This window comes from Alosa sapidissima, chromosome 11 (genome assembly GCF_018492685.1).
Source record: "Alosa sapidissima isolate fAloSap1 chromosome 11, fAloSap1.pri, whole genome shotgun sequence".
Classification (NCBI taxonomy): Eukaryota; Metazoa; Chordata; class Actinopteri; order Clupeiformes; family Clupeidae; genus Alosa; species Alosa sapidissima.
In genome coordinates, this window is record NC_055967.1 from 16,378,962 (window position 1) to 16,405,550 (window position 26,589).

The following is a 26,589-nucleotide window of genomic DNA, read 5'->3' on the forward strand; positions in this document are numbered from 1 at the left end:
GCCTGTAAAATCATATTAGGTGCTCAGGGGCAGGTCATTAAATTGAATTTTCGGGCTGTCGATCGCATGAGCGCCACACGAGAAGGCTGGATAAAAAGAAGAGAGGAAAGGGGGCAGGCCATGGGGGGAGGGGGGGGGGGGGGGGTTAGGGCTGACTAGCTCTAGCAAACACCCCTGACACACACACACACACACACACACACACACACACACACACACACACACACACACAGAGACAGAGACACAAGAGACATTCACAAGCACACCCAGATACATACTCACACACAAATAACAAACATACACAAATGCGCACAAACCAGCACACACTCTCTGTGTCTCCTAACCACCCCAGGAGGAATGGTGTGTGTGATGGGCGATGAAAGCGTGGCACATCAGAGACGTAGCGGTGGCGGCAGCACAGCAGGCTTTGACAGAGAGCCAGAGCAGCATCACCACTACGCCATCACAGCTACACCAGGCCTGCTAATCACCTCTCCCCATCACCGCTACACCAGGCCTGCTAATCACCTCTCCCCATCACCGCTACACCAGGCCTGCTAATCACCTCTCCCCATCACCGCTACACCAGGCCTGCTAAATCACCTCTCCCCTTCACCGCTACACCAGGCCTGCTAAATCACCTCTCCCCTTCACCGCTACGCCATCACCGCTACGCCAGGTCGGCTAATCACCTCTTCCCATCACCGCTACGCCAGGCCGGCTAATTTAGGAGCGACGGTTCACCGCGGGGCCACCACAGATGCACAAACACATTACAGGCACCCCACAGCCATCTCTCATCCATCCCACTGCACCATCAAACAATAATCTCCAATGCGTCACAGGAAAACACCACTCTTGGTGTTCAAGCCAAATGTAATATTTCTTCACACGTGATCGAGGGGCAAGCAGACAGCCCCCCCCCCCCCCCCCCCTTCAGATGGTGCAGCCGAGGGAGATCCAGCCATGACAGCCCAGTGCACCAGTGATAATGAAAAGGCTAGGGATGGCTGGGCGGAAGGCTGCAGATCAGTGACATATTGACAGTAATCTGAGTGGGATATTACACCACATCAAAGGCCTCTCTCTGCCTTACACATCAAAGTGCTTTAAGGACATACCACGCATTCCACATGGGAAAAGCCCAAATCCCTAATATCCCAAATCAGACAAATTCCATGCAGTGCGCACAGCACTGCATCTGCCAAACACACCACCACCACTGCCTCCTCTGCCTCACCCACGATAGAGCACAACACACCACCACCACTGCCTCCTCTGCCTAGCCCACGATAGAGCACAACACACCACCACTGCCTCCTCTGCCTAGCCCACGATAGAGCACAACACACCACCACCGCCGCCTAGCCCACGATAGAGCACAACACACCACCACCACTGCCTCCTCTGCCTAGCCCACGATAGAGCACAACACACCACCACCGCCTCCTCTGCCTAGCCCACGATAGAGCACAACACACCACCACTACTGCCTAGCCAACGATAGAGCACAACACACCACCACCTCGCCCACGATAGAGCACAACACACCACCTCCTCTGCCTAGCCCACGATAGAGCACAACACACCACCACCTCGCCCACGATAGAGCACAACACACCACCTCCTCTGCCTAGCCCACGATAGAGCACAACACACCACCACCTCGCCCACGATAGAGCACAACACGCCACCACCACTGCCTCCTCTGCCTCACCCACGATAGAGCACAACACACCACCACCACCGCCTAGCCCATGATAGAGCATAAGGAAGTGGAGGGGAAAAACACAACAGCACATTTCTTTCACACAAATTATTTGTCATGTAGCTCAGCAACTTTTGGCTGGACAAAAGCATCAATTTTTGGTGTCTTATTGGGTCCTAGAGATTAAGACTGAGATAGGTGCCACTGTATTTGAACATTGTGGGCTATTGTAGGCAAGCCAGTAGGTAAACAAAGCAAGCAGGGGCAATGGTGAATTTGGAAAAAAAAAAAAAAAAAAACATGTTACATTTATCTACTAAAATATGGACCCATTTGCACACATGTCTAAACAGACATTTGAATCTTTCTTTTAAAAAAAAAAAAATAATACACAATCAGTAGGTGTCAGTTACAGTAATTATTTTTATATATATATATATATATATATATATATATATATATATATATATATATATATATATATATATATATATATATATATATATATATATATATATATTTGTATATTCTATTTTATATATTTTTACACTAATTATATATTTTACAGTAATTATATATTTTCTGCCTATCTATACATAATAAGCCTTTTATAGGCACACTAAAACCTCATTGAAGTGGCACCTATCCAATTATGGTTCCTTAGGGCCCAAGAAAACATCTCATGTTATGCTTTTGTACTCATTTTGTCAAAAAAAAAATCAAGCTAGTAAAACATTGGACTGATAAACGATGGTCTAGCAGGGGAGAGAGAGCGTTTAGAAAGGGGCATCTAAAAGGAGAGATATTGCAAGGCGACGGAGGATATCCAGGCCAGTGTATAATCCCTGTTTACAGAGATGGAGCTTGTCAATAGCACTCTTGCGTTTGACAGGATTTACGGAAAGGCCTGGAGAGCATTGTTCGCATTCCTTACAGGCTTAAGGCTCCGCTGACAGCTGGGCCCACAGGGTCAAAGGTCAGGCGATCTAACAGACACTAAAAACAGGGAGGGGGAGGAGAGACCCACTCCGTATTTTCACAGGATAAGGGGGATAATTCCAGATAGTGCTGTATGTGTCTGTCTGAATCTTTGTGCATTCATGTTAGGGAGTGTGCACGTTTCGGACTGTGTGTGTGTGTGTATGTGCGAGATCAAATCTCGTCTTTTCTGTGTGTGGGGGACAGTGGGGAGTTAGCGTCACTCTGATATTATTCTTTTTCCCCTCACCTCTTCCAGTAAACACTCCTGTCTGGCACATAGAGTTCTCAGCTGTGTGTGTGTGTGTGTGTGTGTGTGTGTGTGTGTGTGTGTGTGTGTGTGTGTGTGAAAATATAATGCGAGCGCTATGAAACAGATGAAAGGGGCCTCAGCTTTTGAGTGGCGAGCTCCACGCTCGGCTGCACAATTACAGGTACTCGGACCAGTCTAGCAGCGCTTGAAGAGCACTCGGGGGGCCAAGCTGTCAATGGCGCACACACACACACACACACACACACACCTCTTTGTCTGTTCCCATCGGCTGCCACTACTGAACGAGAGAGGTGTTGATGAGTATTGAATATGGAGGGGAAAGGCACAGGTAGCTTCCACACTCACACCTGTGTGTGTGTGTGTGTTCCACATAAGCACTGGCCGAGTGGCCCGGGGCAAGTGAAAGAGCATGCCGGGCAAGTTGGTAGGCCAGTTACTGACCCGCTTGAGGCAGTGCCAGTTTTTCTGCCAATCACTGGCACGAGTCATTTCAGTTCACAGGTGATGCTAACTGGCTGAAGCTCAGCTCCTAACAGAAGGAGGGGGTTTATTACAATGTAATAAAATGAATGGTATGACTTAAGAGTGAGATGTCTCCACAGTCGTGTGGAGCTGGTCTAGGCCGGGCAGCTCATCGACATCTGAATTTACCTGCATTGATCCTAACCGAGCAGGCGGACGCACACACACACGCACGCACGCTCTACTCCACTCCATTCCACTCTCAACTCAATGGAAAACCAGAGGAGACATAGAGCATGTAAAGAGCCTATTGATGTTAGTGTCTACACCACACAAACACAAAAAATGTCTCCTCATCTTGTGATCACACTGCACGCCAGACAATCTGTAAGTCCAAACGTCCGTTTGTATGCGTCAAGTGAAGGAAAGTGATCATTTCACAACTCAAACTCCATATCTCACTCAGCTGCACACACACACACACACACACACCTCCCGTCCTGGCCCTAAGTGAGTTTGTTTTGGCTCAGAAACATGATGGCCATAGCGCAGGGTTAGCAAACAGTCTCTACAGCCTGTGGATGAGTCATTGATCCACTGGGCCGTGTCTGGTCACAAGGACCTCTTCTGGGCAGGGGAGGGGAATGGGTGTGTGTGTGTCAGTGGGTCTTCCCAGAACTCAGCAACAGGTACACATGCCTTGCAATTGACCTGAAAATAACCCCCAACCACCTGGGGCATTTGGCTCAGTCTACAGTGGACAAGCCCACACCAATCCCCTCAGCTCACGCTTACACACACACACACACACACACACACACACAAAACCCCTTAGCTCTCTAAGATCTGACAGAATGCAGTCAATAACAACAGCCGCAGCAACAGCAACCCCCCCACCCCCAACCAACACACACACACAGACCTTGCCTCAGTCATCACAATGGCTTATTGACGCAGAGAGGTGGGGTGAGGAGATCCATTAGCTCAGCTTCTTCATAGAGAGCAGGCTGAATCAGCCAGTAGTCGCACAACACCCATACGCGCGCACACACACCATGATAAGGATGCATTTACAAAATAATAATAATTTAGAAGAAAAAAAAATCAATGGCAAAGGTACACAGATATGGAGATGTAAGAGAAAAAGAGTGATAGAGAGAAGGAAAGAGTGAAAGGTGTGTGGGGGAGAGAGAGAGAGAGATAGAGAGAGAGAGAGACAGACAGAGAGAAAGAGAGAGAGAGAGAGATGGATTTCCTGACAGGAAGGATAAATCTCGGGGCTGGATAATGCAGCCGTGTGAATCCGCTAATCCCACCCACCCTGGGCTGCTAGCCACTCCCTCCCTGTCCACTCCCTGTCTGACCTCATCCACAGAGGAGGGGATGGAAGAAAAGAGAGAAGAAAAGAGGAGGGGGCTGGCAAAGATGAAGGTACGGAGAGATTTTGCTGTTTGCTAACTGATACCACCACCTCATCCCCCTCACACACACACACACACACACACACAGCAGGTTAAGGCCCCCGCAGCAGAATGAATAATTCAAGTCCTTCCATCAGCTCAGTGGCGGGTGGCTCCTGATAAAAGTCAGGGCGCTAAAATGGATCAGTCGATTAACCTGTTTACACAGGGACAGCCCTCCCACTCTCTCCCTCACACACACACACACACACACACACACACACACACACACACACACACTTTGCTCTACCCTCCTCCCTCCCTCCCTCACTATCTCTCTCTCACTCCCTCATCCCTCTCTTCTATCCTTCCATCCCTCCCTTCTCAGCAGGTCACATTCCTCCCTCTCTCCATCTCTCTCTTCTGCCTCCTCCTGGCCATGATCACACACACACACACACACACACATTCTTTAGACACAAACACACACACACCCTCCTTCCATCTCTCCTCTGCTGGCTGGGAGATAAGTAGCTGACAGGCTCCATCACAGAAGCGGCTGCTCTGACATATGTGAGGCGAGGCGATGTGTGACACACACACACACAAACCAGTGGACACTGATGGATTACCCTGCAGCTGCAATCCACCATCTTCTACCCGCACACCATTAACCTAACTGAGACCTGGAGCACTCTGTGAGTGTGTGTGTGTGTTTCAGGGGAAGGACAGAGGTCAGTGTAAACATCCTCTCTCTCGGCTGCTGCATCTCTATCGGTTCTCACTGCGAGTACTGAAATTTCATTTTTATTAGCTGCTCTGAATTCACGCCCAAAGACATACAGCCACGGGCTACCTCATAAAAGAAACCCTAACACCTCTCCTCCTCCTCCCAGCTGAGAGAGAGAGAGGCCACAGCGTTATATCTCTGGGTCCTAAGAGCTGAGAGAGAGAGGCCACAGCGTTATATCTCTGGGTCCTAAGAGACACACATGGGACGAGTGCCTATCGTCTGGGAGATAAACCACTGCACTGGAAGGTGCCGAGGGCTGATTCATCGTCTGATGCCCCTACCAACCCCACCAACCTCCCCCCGTCTCTACCCCCTGATGCCCCCACCAACCTCTCCCCCTGTCTCTACCCCCTGCCACTCCCTCTCCCCCCCCCCCCCCCCCAGCTCTTATTATCCCTCTCTCTATCTCTCGCCCATCTCTTCCTATCCCCCTCTCTCTCTCTCCCTGTGCCCCTCCTCCGGTGGTGTCTCATCTTAATTTACGGCGGCGTGTGAAATTGCTGACATAATCAGGCTGAGCTGAGCTTTGCTGTGCTGGGATGGTCTGGGCTGGGCTGGGCTGGGCTGCCCTCTCAGCAGTCATTAAGTCACTTGGGGCCTTGCTGCCAAAGGCCTGCCTTTAATCTTATCAAAGCGGTCTGACTAACCTGCCAGCGCAGCAGCTCAGACACACCAAACACACACACACACACACACACACACACACACACACACACACACAGGACTACACAGCACCATTGGGGGGGTGCGTGTGTCCTGTGAGTGTGAATGACTGAGTGTGTGGGAAACACTGAGGTTGTCTGTGTGTGTGTGTGTGTGTGTGTTTCGAAAGCCACTCACAGAGAGAGAAAGGATGTGAATGTGTGCATGGGAGTGAAAGAATGTGTGTGTAAGACTACAAGTATACTGCCTATGTGTGTGATCAAAAGAGACTACAAGGGCATTTTGTTTGTTTGTGTGTGTGTGTGTGTGTGTGTGTGTGTGTGTTCAGCAAACAGCCTGACCTCAAAAAACACAGCCCCACTCACCCCTGAGCACGCCTGCGGACCACACTCCTGTCTGTTCACACTTAAGTGTAATCGTGTTGACTGACGTTCACACACACTCTACACTTCTCTGAGTACCACTAGTATCTGTGTGTGTGTGTGTGTGTGTGTGTGTGTGTGTGTGTGTGTGTGTAGATCACAAGGCGTCACATACCTGTTTGTGCATTTCTATGTTCAACCCATATGACATCTCGTAGTACTGAAACAAAAAAGGAAAGCAAATTTAACATTTTAAGTAGATCAACAAGTCATTAGAAATACTATTGTTTTGCAATTAATACGCACTATATAATAGGTGTGTGCAATGTTTTCAGGGGTTTGTTGTTGATAATTAGATAATTGCTCATAATTGCAATTGCTCAAAAGTCTCATATACTAGTAGTAATTGCTCCATACTAATGATATTAACAGAAACAACAAACAGGTCTCAATTAATTACTTCAAAATGAAGCACAATAAATAGAAAAACATAAAATAGGACAAATAAATAAACAGGGATTCACACCAGTGCAGTGAGCCAAATACCATATTCTTTATATTCCCCGTAAAGTTTTTCACACCAGTGCAGTGAATTTCTTTCTGAGTGTCAGAGGGCGTACTTGCAGGTCTTTAGCAGACTCTAGAAAACGAAAGCAACTACGTGCTCTTTGTGAGCGTAGCCGTCTGTAGGCACATCCAAATGAGGAGGAACCATCCAAGCTCCCTCGGGGTCTCATGAGCGTTACTACGTAATGCTTCTGTGTTAGCTAAATTCCTGACATTTCCTCATGGCTAAAGTTTGTTTTCCTTTCCTGTCGGTTAGCAACTTAATGATGTGGCAGCACCTTGCAGTGACATGCCGTGCGTGCAGAGCCGGCGGTTTCCTTGTCATGGACCAGCCATAGTTGACCAATCGCCACTAGATAATGTTGTTATCTTACAATTACTATACTTTAGATATTATTATAGACAATATACAGCCTATTGCATGCCCCTACTAGCCAATACATTTCCTCTCTCTAATTCTCGCTCTCTCACACAGACACACACTCACTTACATACAAACGCAAACACACCACACACACACACAAGACAGCAGCATTGCCGACCAACAGTACCCCACAGAGAGAGAGTCCAGTCCAGTCCAGCCACAGCGGTCAGGGCAAGGACTCACACTGGACACCCAGCCAACCAGGCCAATACATTATTCAACCCTCAGACAGACAGACAGACAGAGACAGAGACAGAGAGAGAGAGAGAGAGAGAGAGAGAGAGAGAGAGAGAGAGAGAGAGAGAGAGAGAGAGAGAGAGAGAGAGGAAAATAGGAAGAATACAGAAAAAAATAAAGATACAAAAGTAGCCTAAAGAGATTGAGAGAAAGAGATGGAAAAAATGAGTCAGAAAAGTCAACAGGAAGCAGATAGGCCTAGATGAGCGAGGTAGACGCAGCAACAACACAAACATGGCTCAAGATCTGCTGTAGACACCCTGAGTACTGGGAACCTATACTATCAGCGCACACACTCGCCACAGGGATTCTTCACTATGTTTACCTAACCCCTCTGTTCCTCCTACACACACACACACACACACACACACCCTACGCTTAAACAGACAGGGGCGTCTTCCTGTGAGAGGAATGTTTAAAATTGCTTTCCTGGGCATTACTTAGTCATCCTTCAGCCTGTTTACCTACGATAAGAGAATACACTTCCACAGTTTGACCCACAACAGAAACAGAGAGTTAGCCAGGCCCCCCTCCTGGTCTCACCTGCAGAAAAGTAGCACCTCTCATCACACACACACCCCTCTTCCTCTAATATCCAGGACTAATTGCTGCGCACATCAATACTGTTTAATCAGGTCCTTTTGCTCGCTAAATTAAATTAGCACACACAGTTGAATCAAAAGGGGAAGTAACACAACAGAAACGTCAGTAGTAGCATAAACAGCAGGAGGGTGTGTGAGCTTTTTTTCCCACAGCACACACACACAGAGAGAGAGAGAGCTGTGTGGCCCATGGCGAAGCCTCTGGCCTCACTCCATCACCCCTCACCTAATTTACAGCCGGCGCAGCGAGGCGCATTTGTCTGCGAGATCGCTGCGTCTCCTTGGAGAATAATCAGCTCCGCACACAGAGGGAGGTGTGGAGGGAGAGGGAGGAAGAGAGCGAGGGAGAGAGAGAGGGAGAAGGAGAGAGAGAAAGGGGACAATGCTGTAGTGTGTGACCCCTGTGGCTTGTGGGCGGCGTGAGAGGGCAGACTGGAGCTCAGTGCAGTCAGTCATGGCCTCTCAATAAAGTAGTGGGCTCAAGTCAGCTCAAAGAGCTCAGAGGGTGAGGGGGCTTCTCACACACACACACACACAGTTTTAATCACACAACAAAACAGGTATACGCGCACGCGCACGCGCACACACACACACACACAGGGGCCATTCTGACACCAGAGACCCACACTTAAGCGCACAACAATAGCTTAGCTCGAGTGTAAACTCACCATGACATAGTGCCTCTGCATTTCAGTCTTCTCATTGGCCAGTTTATCGTATTCCACCTTTAGACTGTGGACAAAACACAAAACAAGAATTAGCCTCCTCTTCCAACCTCAAGTTCACCAAAGATCAGCTCATTCTTCTGCTCTTTAACGGCAGGCTTACCCTGCGCAGTATAAAGTCTGAGTAAATGCCCCGAGTGGCTGCTAGTCAAACACATGATTATGATTAGCATCCAGAGGTTGTGAAAATACACAATTGATTAAACACTGCCCAGGGATTTTTAAGCTCTGACACATGGCTATGTGCAAGTGTTGTGTGACTGAGTGAGAGTGTGTGTATGTGTGTCTGTGTGACTGGGTGAGAGTGTGTGTGTATGGGTGTGTGTGTGTGTGTGTGTGTGTGTGTGTGAAGGGAGGGCTTTCCTACATTAGATTTGGCAATAAACACACACACAAAGGCACGCACTGGCTGGTTTTACAGCTGTGTGATGATTACCTGTGATACTGGGCTTGGAGGAACTGAAACTCGTCTTTAATCCTGTCACAGGACTCGGCCACTGTGAATTTGAAGCCTGGCTGACCAGGCTGGTGTGGCGCCTGCAAGACAAGAGATCGCATCAATCAAAGCCAATTACTGCCCCAGGAGACAAGAAATGTTTTCTGTTGTCCTCCCCCCGCCCCTCTCTCTCTAATGCGTTATCAGCTCGCGGAGAGAAGCTGCTCTCACGTTTCAGAGTGGATGGGAAGTGAAGGGTGACATGTCTGCTAAAGTGCCATGTAGTGTGAGGGGGGGGGGGGGGGTGGGGGGGAGTGCTAGGGTTTCTGACAGAGAGAGATGGGGGGGGGGGGGGGCTTTACAGCTGGGGCAGGCCTGCCTGCAGGGAGGGCTCTTTTAATGCTTCACATAAACACCAGCAGCAGAAATGGGGTCGCCGCGCATGGATGAGTCTGAGCGTGCCAAACTGCGCCTGTAAAAATTTGCCTTTGTTTTTCTCTCTCTCTCTCTTCTGTTTTTTTCTCTTCTCCTCCTCTCCCTCTTCTGTTGAGTTCAAACCAGGTGCTCAGTAAACAAATATGAGCAGAGTGAATAAACAGTGATCACCAGGAGTGATTAGAGAGGAGAAGAAAATAGCTCTCAGTCTTGTCTCAACAACTTTCAAATGTAGTCATCATTGTAAGTGTGCATCTGTGGCAGCTGGTCAAGCAGTGGTCCATTTGATCGCCTTGCTAAAATGCTGTGCCAGCTACTGATATGATGGACACTGCAAAGCGTTATATTGTAGTGGCGTTTTAGCAAGTCAAAGGGAAGTATAGGTCTGCCTATAAAGGTTCAGGATGTCTTTGGTCACGGACGGGGGCTCTCTGCCGTGCTTGCCTGGCTAAATCAATGCAGATGGAGCAATTACGTATCACATCAGTTCAAGATGTCCAAACTTACCGGATGCCGGCCCTGCGGATACATCTTGAAATGTATCCCTTATTTATTGTAGGTCTGTGAATTGTGCGGCTCTCTGGCACGCCGCTTTTCACCAGCGGTGTATTCGGACACAAAGCCCGATTCCAGTGGTCGCTGGGGGGGCAAATACCCCGACAGTGTCCCCCTCGTTTTAAGATCCACACAGTTTGATCCCCTCCCAGTCTTCGATCGAGAAAGGAAGAAGGAAACACATACAACATCAGTCTACTCGATAACTTCACCCACAACACAATTCAACACAGACAAACGGACGACAGGCTAAACGAAGAAGCTTCGTGTTCAACCACTGAGGGAAACAGTTCATTCAGTATTAAAGTCTGGTGACCTTAGAAAATTCCCATCGGTGTAGCGCCAGCTACTTAACACTGTAATGCCGTTTTGCAATCGCCAGCCGAGAATATTTGTAACGTTAAGCCGTTTAATGATCTGTTAGACAACTGGTTTTACTGGCTATTCCGCAATCCCACCGGTCTGATCCAGAGTGGCATTATGTTACGTGAGGCGTAGGTACAAGAACTTAGACAAGCAATCGCATCAAAGTAATGACTCACATTTGGTAACACTAGCGTTACTGGTCTGATAAGGTAGGGCCAGTCATTTTTCTTTGTGTTCATGTCTGAAGTAAGGGCACGCTCCCTCGAAATATACCCTGTTAGCTTGCTATGACTGGAGCACTCGAAACAAAGAAAACATGTTTGAAGCATAGATGTAGTAGTCAAAGCAGGCTACATGTTGCTGCTGCTACAGCAGGTTTGTTCAATTGATAGATGCGCTGTAAGCATTGCCCTTTGCTAGCTAACCTGCTAGCGACAGCTAACCCTGCTAGCTCGTTAGCAAACATCGGCTACTCGACTTTTGTTGGACAAGAGCTGTTGTGGATAACGTTATCTTGGCTACCGTACCTGGATTGGTGTCTTCTGGGGGTGCTCCTGTTACGTGGCTCCACGAACAGCAAATTAAATCAAGATGGTTATGAAAAACCTTTTGTCGTATCAAATCCAGAAAACTGAGTTTAATAATCGAGAATGTTCCTGCTCGACGACGACCGCGTTAAACATTTCTCTGAAAACAGAAGCGACTCTCGACGGCTGCTTCTCTTTGCAGGTCCCAGAGACTTTTTCCTCCTTTCTTAAAACTCCAGACTGCGAGCAACCCCTCACAAAAGAAAGAATGGGTAATCCAAAAAATCGTGCCAAAGCGTACTTCCGATTTTGAAGAGGTTTTGGTCGTTTAAAAGTGTAACGTTGTACTCCTTCGACAATCTCACATTTCCCCGTCGTCCAGCTATGCTATCCTGTGCCACACACAGACAGTCTACTGACACGAGGGCTGCACTGCCGCGAGAGCACCTCTTTCCAGCCAATCACATTAACGCAAAGGAAGTTCAACCAATCATATTCACACAAAAGGGGTTCTGTTGTTTTCACCAATCGTAAGGCTATATCCCCACGTGGGGTCGTCTGCTCTATATATTACGTCATTCTCGCCATTTTAGGTTCGAAGTATTTTGCTATCATCACATAGCCCGCCTTGATATCTCTAAACATCTTTCGCAAACCCACCGTGTGTATAGTCACATATCAGTGCAGCAATAAAGCTTTCATCAATGTATCCTTTTGTTGTCAGAATGAACAGGTTATGGTTTGCACTAATGTGGATTCTGCAGTATTCTCCAATCTATCAAATCTAGTTTGTGGCTCCACATCCAAAGTATTCAAACCTAGTCCATGAAATAAATATGGAACGTTTAGGGGGCATATAAATAAATCGTGCTGGACATTTGGTTTATGTAGGCTGTGTGTCTATCCATTAGGGCTATGAGAAAAATGCAGGAAAAAACATTACACAAATGTATATAGCTCAGTTGAATATGTGCAGTACTAGCCTAACGGTTTAGATGACAGCTTCGGTCTCACCCTTTGATTTTATTACTGTGATAGAAATCACAAGCTTACAATCTGTGATGATAACTCATAACTGCAGCTATAGACTATCATCCCGAAATTCTTCAAATATTGTGTATTTGTACGGCATCTTACTTGTAGAGATTCATGTGAATATGACCCATAAACTAGATGGGAAATAGCTAGCAAAGGGAATAGGGTGATTGTTCAGGTCTGATCTCCGTGAACATCGGCCATGTTTGAACTTTGGATGAGCAGCCTATCATGTGTTGCCTGTTTTGCTGTCCCCACGTGGGGTTCCTTTGCGGCTTAGCAGCTTTTTGTCCAATAGGGTTGCAGTTCGCGGTTTCGCTCGTTTTCTATTGGACGAAAAAGGTTAAGCCTGTCATTCAAGAAGGTTTGTTGTCAATCAATACCACGCGGGGTCAAGCGCTGACAAATGCCTGTGCTTCTCGGTCTTCTGCCCGTGAATAGTGCTTGGAATGGTTGCTTAATTAGCTTCGAATGGCTTTTCTTTCCAGTTCAAACAATCTGTTACTACCACGTGGTAATGAGAGCCTTACATAAAACAAAGGAGCAAAGAAGCATGCAAACACTTAATGGCAGCAAGATATATATTTTTTAAAATAAGTAGCTTGCATTTTTATGAGCCTGTCACCAAATAGGTTGATCTTTCGTCGAGTAGTTTGACAATAACGGACAATTGTTCCATCAATGTTTTGTGAAGGCCTATTTAAACACTAATTTAGACATACCTTAATTACCTCAAGGTAATTTAAAGATATAGACTAGCCGATTTCTGTTGTCTGTGTATACCAACCATTGTTATGGATATATACGAAACCTTGTCAATACTTGATTTTTGACCTTGCCATTTTCAAATGTGTTGTGCAGCTGTCTTTGATGCTTGCAGAAATAATGACTAGAAAAGTAGTGACTGGCTACTCTCATTCAGAAATCTGGTATTATTCCAGCTACTGCAAGACCAGGCTTGCTTTACTTCACTTCTCAGTGATGTGAAGGTCTTTTAGTATTTATGTATTCTGTGGGTTTGGTCGTAAATTGTGGGTGTCATACAGAAAGACACAGATTTTTGTGGCTTCTATGACTGAAATCTCCCGATTCCCTTCGCCCTAGTTATGAAGAGTGGGGTTTTCTGGGCTATAAGAGCACTGCTCTGTGTGTGTGTGTGTGTGTGTTGCTCTCTCTCTCTCTCTCTCTCTCTCTCTCTCTCTCTCTCTCTCAAACACACACACACACACACACACACTCAATCGCCGGAGAACTGGCAGGCTAATCTGTGTCAGCCAGCCCCCGTCGTCGTCCTCAATAGAAAGTGCCGGGATTAAAAGCAACAAAAGGCCAGGGCCTAACCCCAGGCAGGGGGAGACGGTTTGGGATGGGGCCGAGGTTGGGGGGGGGTTAGTGCCCCCCTCACCTCCCACAAAACCCCCACATCCACCTCCGACCCCCAACACCCCACCACCACCACACACACATACACACACAGGCCTCATCACTGTTTATTTACACGGAAACCCCAGCCGCTGTGAAAGTCCCACCCCCTGGCTTTACACATGGTCTTATTTGCAGAGGTGGTTTTAATTCTTCACAGAACAAGGGATTGGCCTCTTTTACCCCCCACCCCCCATCCACACACACACACGCACGCAACCAACCAACCACACACACACATTTCAACTGAGCCTCTGGCTTATTCCCACAGACCAACCGGGCCCTGAAGGCCGTACCACTGCAAATAAGAAAAAAAGACAAAACAAACAAAAGCCATCTTGACTGCATACTTGAGTAAGGGGGTCTTGGGAGATCTACGGAGGGGATCTCTGATCATTTGATCAGGTATGGTTGATTTTATTTCTCTTTTGCTCAGTAATGTAGATGTTGGAGTGTGAAGCAGGGCCTAGCTCATGTCTCATGGCCTGACAGCCTAGTGCTGGATGGAGCTGAGCTGGCCCGGCATGCTTCGGCTCGGCTGCAGAGAAGACCATTAGATATCTGCATGGGAAACAAGGCAGGGATAAATGAGGAGAGAGCGCACTGAATCCATCATCAGCTTATTGGCGACATTTGCAGCAGAATACGCTGTACACAGCCATTAATGAGACAGGGGAGAGGAGCGATGTAAACACTCATCTTCTAAAGAACTCGGTGACTGTGCGTGTATGTGTGTTTGTGGTGAGTGAGAGAGAGAGAGAGAAAGGGAGAGACAGAGAGCCTCTTCTCTACCCCCCCCCCCCCCCCCCCCCCCATATTCAGCCTGAGTTTCCTGTTCACGGAGCAGAAAATAGGGGTCTTATTTCCCTGATGGGTGGGTATTGTGCTGTGGTGCTGTCTCCAGGGCATGACATGGTTTTACTGCCTGGGCCAGGGCCTAGAGGACACACACACACACACACACACACACACACACACACACACACGCACACAAACACCTCTCTCTCTCACACACACACGCACACAAACGCCTCCTATCTCTCTCTCTCTCTCGCTCGCTCACACACACACACACACACACACACACACACACCATGCATTCCAGTCCACAAAGGCCTCAGTGTGTGGCAGAAGGGTATGAATGGCCTATAGTGTATCAGGGTGAGTCGTCAGACTGTAATCAATGCAAACAGGATGAAACGCCTTATCAGAAGGGACAAACGCAGACATGAGCAGTGTCACCAAACAAAGAGGGAGGGAGCCGTTGGCAACCACCCCAGCCCAGGCCTCAATACAGCCAGGGGGGGGGGGGGCAGCGAAAGGGGGCTTGGAGCCAATTACTACTCTGAAATTCTAATTCTCTGACATCAACAGCCACTCACTCATATCTTACAACCTCAAGTAGAGACATTAGCACCAGTAGCTGCAAGCTAAGGAGGGGACAGCTTTCTCACCATCAGCTCTGTGTGTGTGTGCGTGCGTGCGTGCGTGCGTGTGTGTGTGTGTGTATGTGTGTGTGTGGGGGTATATATTTAGAGACAGTGTGAGCGGAGTGTGAGAGAGAACACACCCTTATTTACTGGTGGTAATGTGTGTGTGCAACGTTACTTTGTTAGCTCAGAGAGATTAAAGCATGACAAGTGTTGTTTTTTCTCCTCAAAATGCTTTCCATTTCTTCTTCTTCTTCTTCTTCTCTTTGCCACACAAAAAGAGCTTTAAAACTCCCCTGCCTCTTCTTCCTCAGGAGTCTCTTGAGCTCTTCACAGCTTTGTGTGGCTGGGCCCCGATCCCCCCAATCTCCTGCCACAAAAGAGGGCTTCGCCCCTGGAGGAAACTGCAGGGGGGAGGCGTTAGGCCTTTTGAGAAGGTCCAGCTGCCCATCAGACCAATTTGCTGTGGATCTAAAGGTGAGGACACGGCAGAATGAACCGTAAGGATCCCCGAAAGACGGAAAAAAACATGCCCTTTCAGCCACAATGACCTCTTCACCACCGCACAGGAGAAATCAATACCGCTGTCTGCTCCGGCTTTACACAGGGCCTAACAACCGTACCTGACAGAGATCTAGGACTGGTGTGCACGCACACCCACACTAAACAAACGTATACACACAAACTCAAACTCTCACACACACACACACAAACACACACACACACACACACAAAACAAACGTATACACACAAACCCAAACTCATACACACACACACACACACACACACACACACACACACACACACACATACACACACACACACACACATACACTCGCACACTCCTCCAGTAAGGCGATCACTTCAGCTTGATTTCCTGATTTGTTTTGGTTTTAGTTTTCATTTCTCTGTTTTCCTGCCTTTTCAGTGGCATGGCCAGATGAGGCTGCTGATTGTGTGTGTGTGTAGTGGAGGCTCCATTCATGTGGCCCTGACTCCTGAGGTTAATGCCATTCATTGGATGACAATGAAACGTTACAATGAGCCCCGTTTGGCGAACAGAGCCCTATTAATGGCCATTGTGTGCGCCCCCCAACTCATCTGTCAAGTGGCTTGTATGCTCAGATTTACAAAGAGTCTCCTCCTCCACAATGGCTGCCGCAATCATTTATTCAGCGCTAGCTGCCAGGCTGTGTGATATCAGGCCCTTGAAGTCTGACCTCCTGTCAGCCCTTCCTAGTGCTGTTTTCTTTCTCTCTCTCTCTCTCTCTCTCTCTCTCTCTCTCTCTCTCTCTCTCTCTCTCTCTCTCTCTCTCTCTCTCGCTCTCTCTGCTTTTTCACCACCACAGCCCAAAACAAAAACAGCGTAAAGGGGACTGTTGCCACCTCCCATTGATAATTAGTAATTTATTCATTCCTGTTACACAATGAAAGGGCTTTTATGTTTAACCAGACAAAAGGGAGTAGTGGGGGCCATGGTTTTAGATTGTTTCCCCTGAGTGTTACTTTAATTATTTATTCATTAATCCACTTGGTCATTTGGTTTGTTTGGTACCTTTGTGATGCAGTGTTTGCTTTTAGCTACGGTTGAGCTACTGATCTAAAAAAAGACACTTAGAGACACCCTCCTCTCTCTCACTCACTCACTCACACACACACACACACACACACACACTCACACAGGCAGAAAGAGAGAGAGAGAGAGAAAGAGAGAGAGACAGTGTGAGAGAGAAGTGTGTGTGTGTGTGTGTGTAGCAAACATTCCCATCGCAGCTAAGCTGCAGTCATTTTCACCGTGCTGTTAAATAATTGCTACAGACAGTTGCTTCAGCATTTACATCAATTTGACAATGAGCTGTGAGATGTGTGTGAGTAGTAGTAGTCAGCTCCGCTGAGCCCGGCTCATTAAGCCACAGGGAGAGAAGATTACTCACCGGGAGGGAGCGAGGGATGGAAGGGAGGGAGAGAGGGAGGGATGAATGGATGGAAGGGATGGATGGATGGAAGGGATGGTAGTAGGGATGGGGTGGCCCTATAATTTTCCATTCTTCAGCACAGGCCTCATGCACACATTTCACAACATCACAGCAAAGTCCAGTGCATGTGTGTGGATGTGCTCATAGAAACGCGCACACACTCTGACAAACACATACACATATGAGCATGCTAACAAACACATATTACTGGACATATTGTATGCACACATATGATTATATGCTATGCACACACACACCCACACACACATGCACAGTATATAATATCACATGAAGAACATAGCGTGTGTGTGCGTGTGTGTGTTTGGTGTGTGTGTGTGTGTGTGTGTGTGTGTGTGTGTGTGTGTGTGTGTGTGTGTGTCTGAGAGAGAGTGTGTGTGTGTGTGAGTGTGAGTGAGTGTACGTGTGTGTGTGTGTGTGTGTGTGTGTGTGTGTGTGTGTGTGTGTGTGTCTGAGAGTGTGTGTGTGTGTATGTGTGTGAGTGAGTGTGGCTCTTCACTTCCCCTGTCTGTGAGTGTGAAGTGAACACAGGGGCCTAATCTTGGTTTCCTGGCTTTTAAAATGACATCCAACACTGTAGCTGGAGTGAAAGCCCTGCTGGGCCCACTATCTGCCAACAAGAGCTTAACTATGTCTTCAAAGATTAATTACTCTCTAATTAGCCTCCCTCTCTCCATCTCTCCCTCTCCTACTTCCTCTCTCGCTCTCTCATTCTCTTTCTCTCTCTCTCTCTCTCTCTCTCTCTCATTCTCTATTTCTCTCCCCCCCCCCCTCTCTGTCATATTCGTGCAGATAGATGTGGATGAGGATGAGCTGCCACACATCTGTGATCCCCAGAGCTGCTTCAGAGCTGCCGTTGGATGAAATCACCAGGGCGGGAGTGATGCAAACATCCTGACTGACACCGCAGCAGATGAATCTAAACAGGCCTAATTGTCTGACAGGTTTGCTGTCTTTGTCTCGCTGTGTGTGTGTGTGTGTGTGTGTGTGTGTGTGTGTGTGTGTGTGTGTGTGTGTGTGTGTGTGTGTGTGTGTTTATAGATGTCAGCATGCATGTAGAGTCTGACAGGGAAATCAGTTTACACAAAGACTGGAATGCATTATTGGGGACATACATGTTGGGAGGAGGAGAGTTAGAAAGAGAAAGAAAGACAGAGAGAGAGAGAGAGAGAGAGAGAGAGAGAGAGACAGAGAGAGAGACAGAGAACTGTGAGCTGGAGGGGAGCAGGAGAAATAGGTTGCCATGGGAACAGAGAGCCCAGTGGATTGTGGGTCACAGGAGAAACTCAGCCAGTGAATGGCAAAGTCAGGAGTGTTTGTGTCGCCCTATGCAAGCCCACTGATAGCTGTCAATGACAGGCCAAGGATAGGAGAAATGCAGCCAGGCATGTAGAGGCACGCCAGGACAGCCTTTTTGCGCGTGTCAGGGACAGAGAAGAAGTGTGCTGGTGTGCTGAAGTCCCCTGAGAACCCCCCCCCCCCCCCCACCCCCAACAAACAAACACACACACACACACACACAATCACTTCCCCTCCCAGAGGGCAGGGGGTGCTAGTGAGGTTCCTGAGCTCTGTTGACACTTCTGGCTGCTGAGTTGGAGGTGTTTCTCTGTTCTCACCCTCTGTGTGTGTGTGAGTATGTTTGTGTGTGTGTGTGTGTATGTGTGTGTGAGAGACAGAAAGCAGTGCCTCGCCGAGCGTTTCAACCATATTATCTGGAGTTGCTATGGAAGGCCACTTATCACCCTTCTCACAGGCAGGGGGCTTGACTGCCTGTTTGACCTGCACTCTCTCACACACACACACACACACACACACACACACACACACACACACACACATACTGTACATGTGAACAGACAAAGACACAGACACATGCACAGATTACCCCCCCCCCCCCCTACACACACACACACACACACACACATATACACATTTGCACAGACACAGAGACAGGAAACACACATGTGTAAAGCTAAAGAAACACACACGCAAATTCACACAAACACACAGTCTTGAACTGACTGCACATAAGAAGAAGATAAACAATAAACACACACACACACACACACACACACACACACACACACACACACACACACACTAAAAAATGTGTACCAAACGGATTACACAAAAAAAGCACACAATACAAAACACAATGTCTGGCAAAAGATAGACAAACAGACATAAGTATATCATATCCCCATGCATAGGCTACATAAACATTTCATATACATAGGATCACAGAGCAGACATACAAACAACAATACAGTCAGAGACAACACACACATGAAGACATGCATGCATAGGTCTGACCAGAGTAAATTCACTCTATGCTATAACTATGCACAATGGGTAGTCTATTGTATAGTTATCACTCTGTATTTAATGTTGACGGGTGCTAAACTACTGGTGAGGGTTTCTTTGAACAACAACAACAACAACCCTGTTGCACCAGCATTATTTGCTTTATGGGCGATGCTTTAGTGAGTCAAAATAGAAAGCCACATCACACCATTGCTGACACAGGACAAAGACAATCACTCTATCACATACACACACACACCGACACACACACACACACACACACACACACACACATACACACACACAGGACAAAGACAATCACTCTATCACATGCTTTGTTGACATGCTCTATGACTCTGACACAGGACAAAGACAATCACTCTCTCACACACACACACACACACACACACACACACACACACAGGACAAAGACAATCACTCCATCACATGCTTTGTTTATTATATTTTTTCCCTTTTCTTTCCTTTTTTTGCCGTCCACAGAAACACACATGGAGATAATTGCAGATTTAACAAACAGGCAACCTTGTGTGTATGTGTGCGTGTCTGCGTGTGCATTTCTGTTTGCTTGTGCGTGTGTGTGTGTGTGTGTGTGTGTGTTTATGTTTGTGTGTGTGTGTGTGTGTGTATGTGTGTGTGTTTATGTTTGATTGTGTGTGTGTGTGTGTGTGTTTATGTTTGTGTGTGTGTGTGTATGTGTGTGTGTTTATGTTTGATTGTGTGTGTGTGTGTGCACACACATGTGTTTATGTTTGTGTGTATGTGTGCACAGTCTAATCTATAGACCAGCTCTGAGCCCTGAGATGCATCGCCATGGGAACACTTCAAGGGAAAACATGGACAAAAACATAGTGTTTTTTCTGTTTTATTTTCCCATATATTTCCCCCTCTCATTTCCAGCCATGACACTACTAGCAATCCTTTGGGTTCTTTATGTCACTAAAACATGTTCTGGAATTACTACTAGTTTATCCTTGTCCAAAGGAAATTGAGAAAACACTGTTATAAAAACTACCTGGACTAGGCCTGTGTGTGTGTGTATGTATGTGCAAGTGCATGTGTGTTTGTGTGTGTGTGTGTGTGTGTGACTGGAGAGTTATCACAGGTAGTAATCAGGTGGATTACAAGATGTGGAAGTTGGAGTTAGGTGGAGGAAGTCATCACCTGTCTGAGCAGAGCTAAGAGTCATAGCCTTTCTGAGAGGAGTGCGGAGGAGAAAGAGAGAGAGAGAGAGAGTGAGTGTGTGTGTGTGTGTGTGTGTGTTGGACTGAGGAACAAAGAAAAGGATCTACTACTTAGGCCTAGTCCACACGTACCAAACCGATCTTTTTTTCCTCCGTCTTCCCTGGAACCGTATCAGAATATTTGCGTCCAAACGGATCCATCTCAACACGACTCAACACGTTACTTCATACCCCAGGCCTATAGGTGGCACTGTGTCTTTACAGAAATTCACCAAAACTTGCAAAACATGCGCTTTAAAAACAGACAGAATAGGCTACGGCGAAATGGCTAGTGCAAGGAAACCAGAATTGTTTGTGTGGACTGATGGTGAACTGTCAACTGTAGCCAACTGTAAAACTAATAAACTTTATTTTACGGTTTCTGAAGGGTGCAGTCCCGTGCTTTATTTGGCTAACGCAGGTAGGCCTACTAATCTTCGGTTGTAGGATAGTCCGTGATTCACATTAGTTTTGGCTATCACCGCAATTAGGCTACTAAACGCAAGGCTTACCCAAGTTCTAGGCTATTCTGTCGCCACATTTATAATATTGCTATAAAACCTTCGTTAGTAACAGTCAATACTTTTGCCTGCATCAAATCGTGCATTCGCATTCAGTGTGCTACCATCGGCTTAACGTGAGTTCTAAGCGTCTTTGTATGCTTATATCTGATTTCACTCGACTGTGAATGCATGTATATATGTTGTAAGACATGTAAAATAAATGAATGACACTGGCACTACGCACAAATTAATGTAGCCTAAACTTACACCGCACTTTCCTAATAACGTAAGTTCTCTCGCGTCACTGACAGTAGCTAGAAAAACAGAGAAGCTGGAAAAACAGTGTTCAGTCCACCAAGTCATAAGCTATCGGCGCTGCGCAGCATCAGTTGTGATATTTATCTTAACGGAGTGTAATCGTAGGTAATGTCATGTATGAAAACTAGTATTGTTAGGCAATACTATAAGTGCAAGTCCAGGGCAGCTGAGGTGTGGCGATGACATTATCGATACGCAAGCAGGATGTGCGGTTTCGCTGTCTAAACGAACTCAAACGGGCTACGGTTTCAGATTTCTCCACTCTGGGACCAGGTTTCAGAAAAGTGCGGTTTCGGGCAGTGCATTTACAGGATTCGTTTGGACGCTCGGCCAAGACGAAGCAAAACCTCTGCGTTTAACCTAAAAAGCGTCTCCGTGTGGACAGGCCCTCAGTCACAGCAGCACCATTTCAAGACGTGGCACACTGGAACACACTGGTCTGCAGGCCCCCTGTCACACATCCCTCATACCCCTGTTTTCAACACACACTTTCATACCTCTGTTTTCAACACACACATATACTGCTTTTTACACACCCATATACTGCTTTTAACACACACATATACTGCTTTTAACACACACTTATATTGCTTTTAACACAGACTTATACTGCTTTTAACACACACATATACTGCTCTTAACACACACATTCACTTGGACACCACACACATGTGTCTGTCATCATGGGCAAGCTTTTATTTACATTTACATGAGTCATTTAGCGACTTACAAAAATCAAGGCACAATAGAGCATCACAGTCCCGCCCACAGCCGATGCCAGAAGTAAAAATTCAATGCAATTTCTCCATTGACAATTGCGGTATAAGCCATAAAAACTTAACTGCACGTGGTAGACTTAAAACCAGCTACGGCTGTACTAAGCAATTGTATACTCATATAGACGCCAAGAGTTCATGGGGCACTAACCTTGTTTTAAGATAAATGCCTTTTAATCGCGATCTCTTGGATAAGTACTTCATTACCCACAATCCTGAACAATCCCACAATCACACAGTGATGCCTCTGATTGGTGGAAAGGCCGTTATGGTCATAGTTTCTGCTTTCTCAGCGAAAATTATTGACAAAGATGGGTATTTTACTGCCTATGGTGAAAATCTTAATGTGATTAAAAACTTTCTTGACGAATATTGGTACTTGTATCAACAAGGATTGTGGTTTATACATCACACGAACTTACGGCCAATACACTATCAAATAGACCACTGTAAATGATAGTTTAAACACTCAAACTTTTCAGGTAGCGGACAGGCTAACCTTTAGCATTTCCGACATTGTATGTCATTACATAATGCAGCTAACATTAGCCTACATGCTGCAACACAGGTATGAAATATATTATGTTTTAGTCAGTGTCCAAAGGGGTGAAAGCCACTTTAAATTGAATGTTGTGTGTCAGCTTGTGGGTTTTGTAAGGGCCAGCATGAGGGACAAGACCTACAAAGTTGTGGTGAGTTAAACAGGGAGGTTGGTAACGTTAATGCTGCTAGTTAACATTAGCTAGGCTACTGTAGCCTTCATACTGTATGATTCATATCAATCATTAACCTAGGAATACTTCTTCGTGCATTTAATGAACATTCTGTGTAATAATTCACGGCAAATTAATAAACTGAATATGGTGGTCCAAGAGCAGACCATGCACCGGTCCATGCATCAGCCCGACTGAGCAGTGATGACAGCATATAAGACAGTCAGGTACGAAGCACTGCACCATGTTGCTAACGTTAACGTTAACCGCTTTCACACACATATAAAATACACGATGATAAATATAAAATTCAATATCAAAACACTATTATTTAGTATTATTATTTTAGTATTACTCCTGAAATAACTGCTTTTAACTGCACATTCACTATATAAAAATCACTGTTTGGAGGAAAGGGTTGGCGTGCTGTTGCCGGTTGGAAATGGTTTAAATGGCAAAATAAATTGCGCCGATTTTGCCTATATTACTCAGTGAAGCGTGGTGGTTTATGGGATGAGTAGTTCCTTCGCTCGGAAATGAAAATATGTACACAGTGTTGTACCTTTGACTTTTTTTGGATTTTCTCCATTTTTTCACTCGAAATGATATGTTGTATGCTTATGAGTTATGCCGTAGCTGGTTAGCCTAAGACATGCTGTAAAACTCTTTAGATACGGATTTTTCCAAACGTCAATGGGACAAATGAATGGGAATCTTACATCCGGCACCTAACCGCATTTTGGCTGTGGCCGGGACTGTGCAGCTCTATAAAGGCACAAGTGGAGTTAGCACAGGCGGAGAAGCACTAATTAAAATTCCCAGGCAGGTGCAGCACAGGAACACACACACACATACACACACGCACACACACACACACATGCAAACACATACACACACACACACACACACACAAACACACACGCCTAGAAAGGTATGGTTTCGCCCTTTTGAAATAACACAACCACATCTATGGTCACCGTGGTGGGGCCTGATAGAGTGCAGGGTTTGCCGTGGTGCGAAGCGTTCAGTGGCAAGCAACCGCGCGCACACACACACACCCACACACACACTCACACGCAGGAGATGAGCTCTACTCTACACATTACAGCTCAATCACATCAGATCAGTGCCACCTCTACACTCTCGGGTCGAGGCACACACAGACATTCACACACCACACACATACTCACACCCCCGCAATCTGAAATCCACCTCTGAGTCCTCTTTTTTCCCTCGCCTTGTGAAGAACAAAGGCTGGTGGTAACTCTATGAGCCTATTCATTTTCTTCTGGGATTCTGTAATTTCATGAGTTCCACACCACGGAGAGTCTCTTTTCTTATTTCCTGCCACAAAAAGCAATAACGTTCCTGCTCCTCCAGGCTAAATTGCCTTTGCACAAGCAGCCTGTCTCCCCCTCACTCACACACACACGCACACACACACACACACACACACACACACACACACACACACCCCCACACACACAGAGAGAGAGACACACACCTCTTACCTGCTGACTGACACATGCTCCTAAAAAAATGACCCCATCCACCTGCTGTGCAGCTCCCCTCCAAGACTTTAGGCCGTTATTAGGGTGAAAACGAGAGGAAGGAGGAGGCAGGAGAGGAGAGAGGGGGAGAGAGGGAGGGAGGGAGGAGAGGAGAGAGGGGGAGAGATAAAGCGGCGTGAGAGATGTGAGAGAGAAAGTGATAGAGACAGATGAGTGAGAGAGAGAGAGAGAATAGGAACAAGATGATAGATGGAGAAATAGGGAGAGAGAAAGAGAAAGAAAGGTGGGAGGAACAAGAGATGAGAGAGAGGAGAGAGAGAGAGAGGGAGAGAGAGAGAGATGAGAGAGAGAGAGAGATGAGAGAGAGGAGAGATGAGAGAGAGGGGGGAGAGAGAGAGGGAGAGAGAGAGAGGGAGAGATGAGAGAGAGGGGGGAGAGAGAGAGGGAGAGATGAGAGAGAGAGGGGAGAGAGAGATGAGAGAGAGAGGGGGAGAGATGAGAGGGTCAAGGAGAGTGAAAGAATAATGGTCCAGCCGTAGAGAGGAGGGAAAAAGAGTTATCAGTGTGGAGGTTTGGATCGATGAGGGGAGTGGGGTTTGTGACAGCACAGACGGCTCCTCTTCTCTGTGTCCCATGAGCCGGAACCAGAGCCTGGGCCGGGCCTCCCATCCCATCTCAGGGATGATTACACTGGCTTTCATAGAGGCGCTCCAGCTCTGCTCAACAGACCCAACCCAAAGCTATCTACACGCAGACAGTACCTGACAGAACCAGGGTCCCTGGAGTTGGGTCTTCAGTGGCTAGGTTCATCCACTGCATGTTCAGCCACTGCATGTTCTTTACACGGGCTTTCATGGGCCCAATGCAACGCTTCTCACCAGAAACGAGACAAAGTTATCAGCACAGAGAAATATCCGGACCGATCCAGAGTGATGTGTCCACATGAGACCCGACCCAAAGGCATTTCCCACAGACAGAACCTGATGGACCTCGATAGAACCACAATGATATTTACACGTTTAGAACAAACCCTAAGTTACTCGTGCACAGATAATGACAATCTGGAATGAAAAGTTTGAAAGATTCATCATTGTTTTTCCCTCACAACAAATTGCTGCTGTCCAGGATCCAATAATTCCAGTTATATATCATTAATGATGTTCTATCATCATGGGCCTCACGTCTGCCATTCTCTCCCCCTTTCAGGTGCCAGACAGACAAACCTGGGGCCAAAACATTCTGTCTGCTTGTGAGCTTGTTTTCTCTCTCACGCCCCTCTCCCTCTCCCCAGTCTCTTTTTCACACACACACACACACACACACACACACACACACAGAGTCACAAACACACAGTCACACACACACACACAGACGCACACACACACACACACACACACACACAGAGTCACAAACACACAGTCACACACACACACACATACGCACACACAGTCACAAACACACATACGCACACACACACACACATACGCACACACACACACACACACACAGAATCACAAACACACACACACACACACACACACACACACACAGAGTCACAAACACACAGTCACACACACACACACACAGACGCACACACACACACACAGAATCACAAACACACACACACACGTCTGCAATATCATCAGGCATGAGGAATCCTAGGAGAGCAGAGGAAGAGGACCCAGTAAATGACTGCCTCAGTCTGGGAGCTAAGCCTCTTATTTTTACTCCAAATGAGGACCTAAATTGACTTTCCTTTAAAAATCTAATTATTAGCCTGTGCCCTCCAAAAGTCTCTCAAAAAAGCGCCTGCAGCGACCAAACT

The 26,589-nt window shown here is 46.8% G+C and overlaps 1 protein-coding gene across 1 annotated transcript in view; it reads right to left on the reverse strand.

The window, feature by feature from the left end:
• LOC121724135 (transducin-like enhancer protein 3) overlaps positions 1–11,944 on the reverse strand; it is a 38,418-nt gene extending 26,474 nt beyond the window's left edge. The window contains 5 exon segments of the mRNA XM_042110495.1: positions 6,816–6,860; positions 9,139–9,202; positions 9,632–9,732; positions 10,574–10,774; positions 11,515–11,944. Coding sequence (XP_041966429.1) covers positions 6,816–6,860; positions 9,139–9,202; positions 9,632–9,732; positions 10,574–10,597 — 234 coding nt within the window. The 5' untranslated portion in view covers positions 10,598–10,774; positions 11,515–11,944.
• Positions 11,945–26,589: the final 14,645 nt, after the last annotated feature.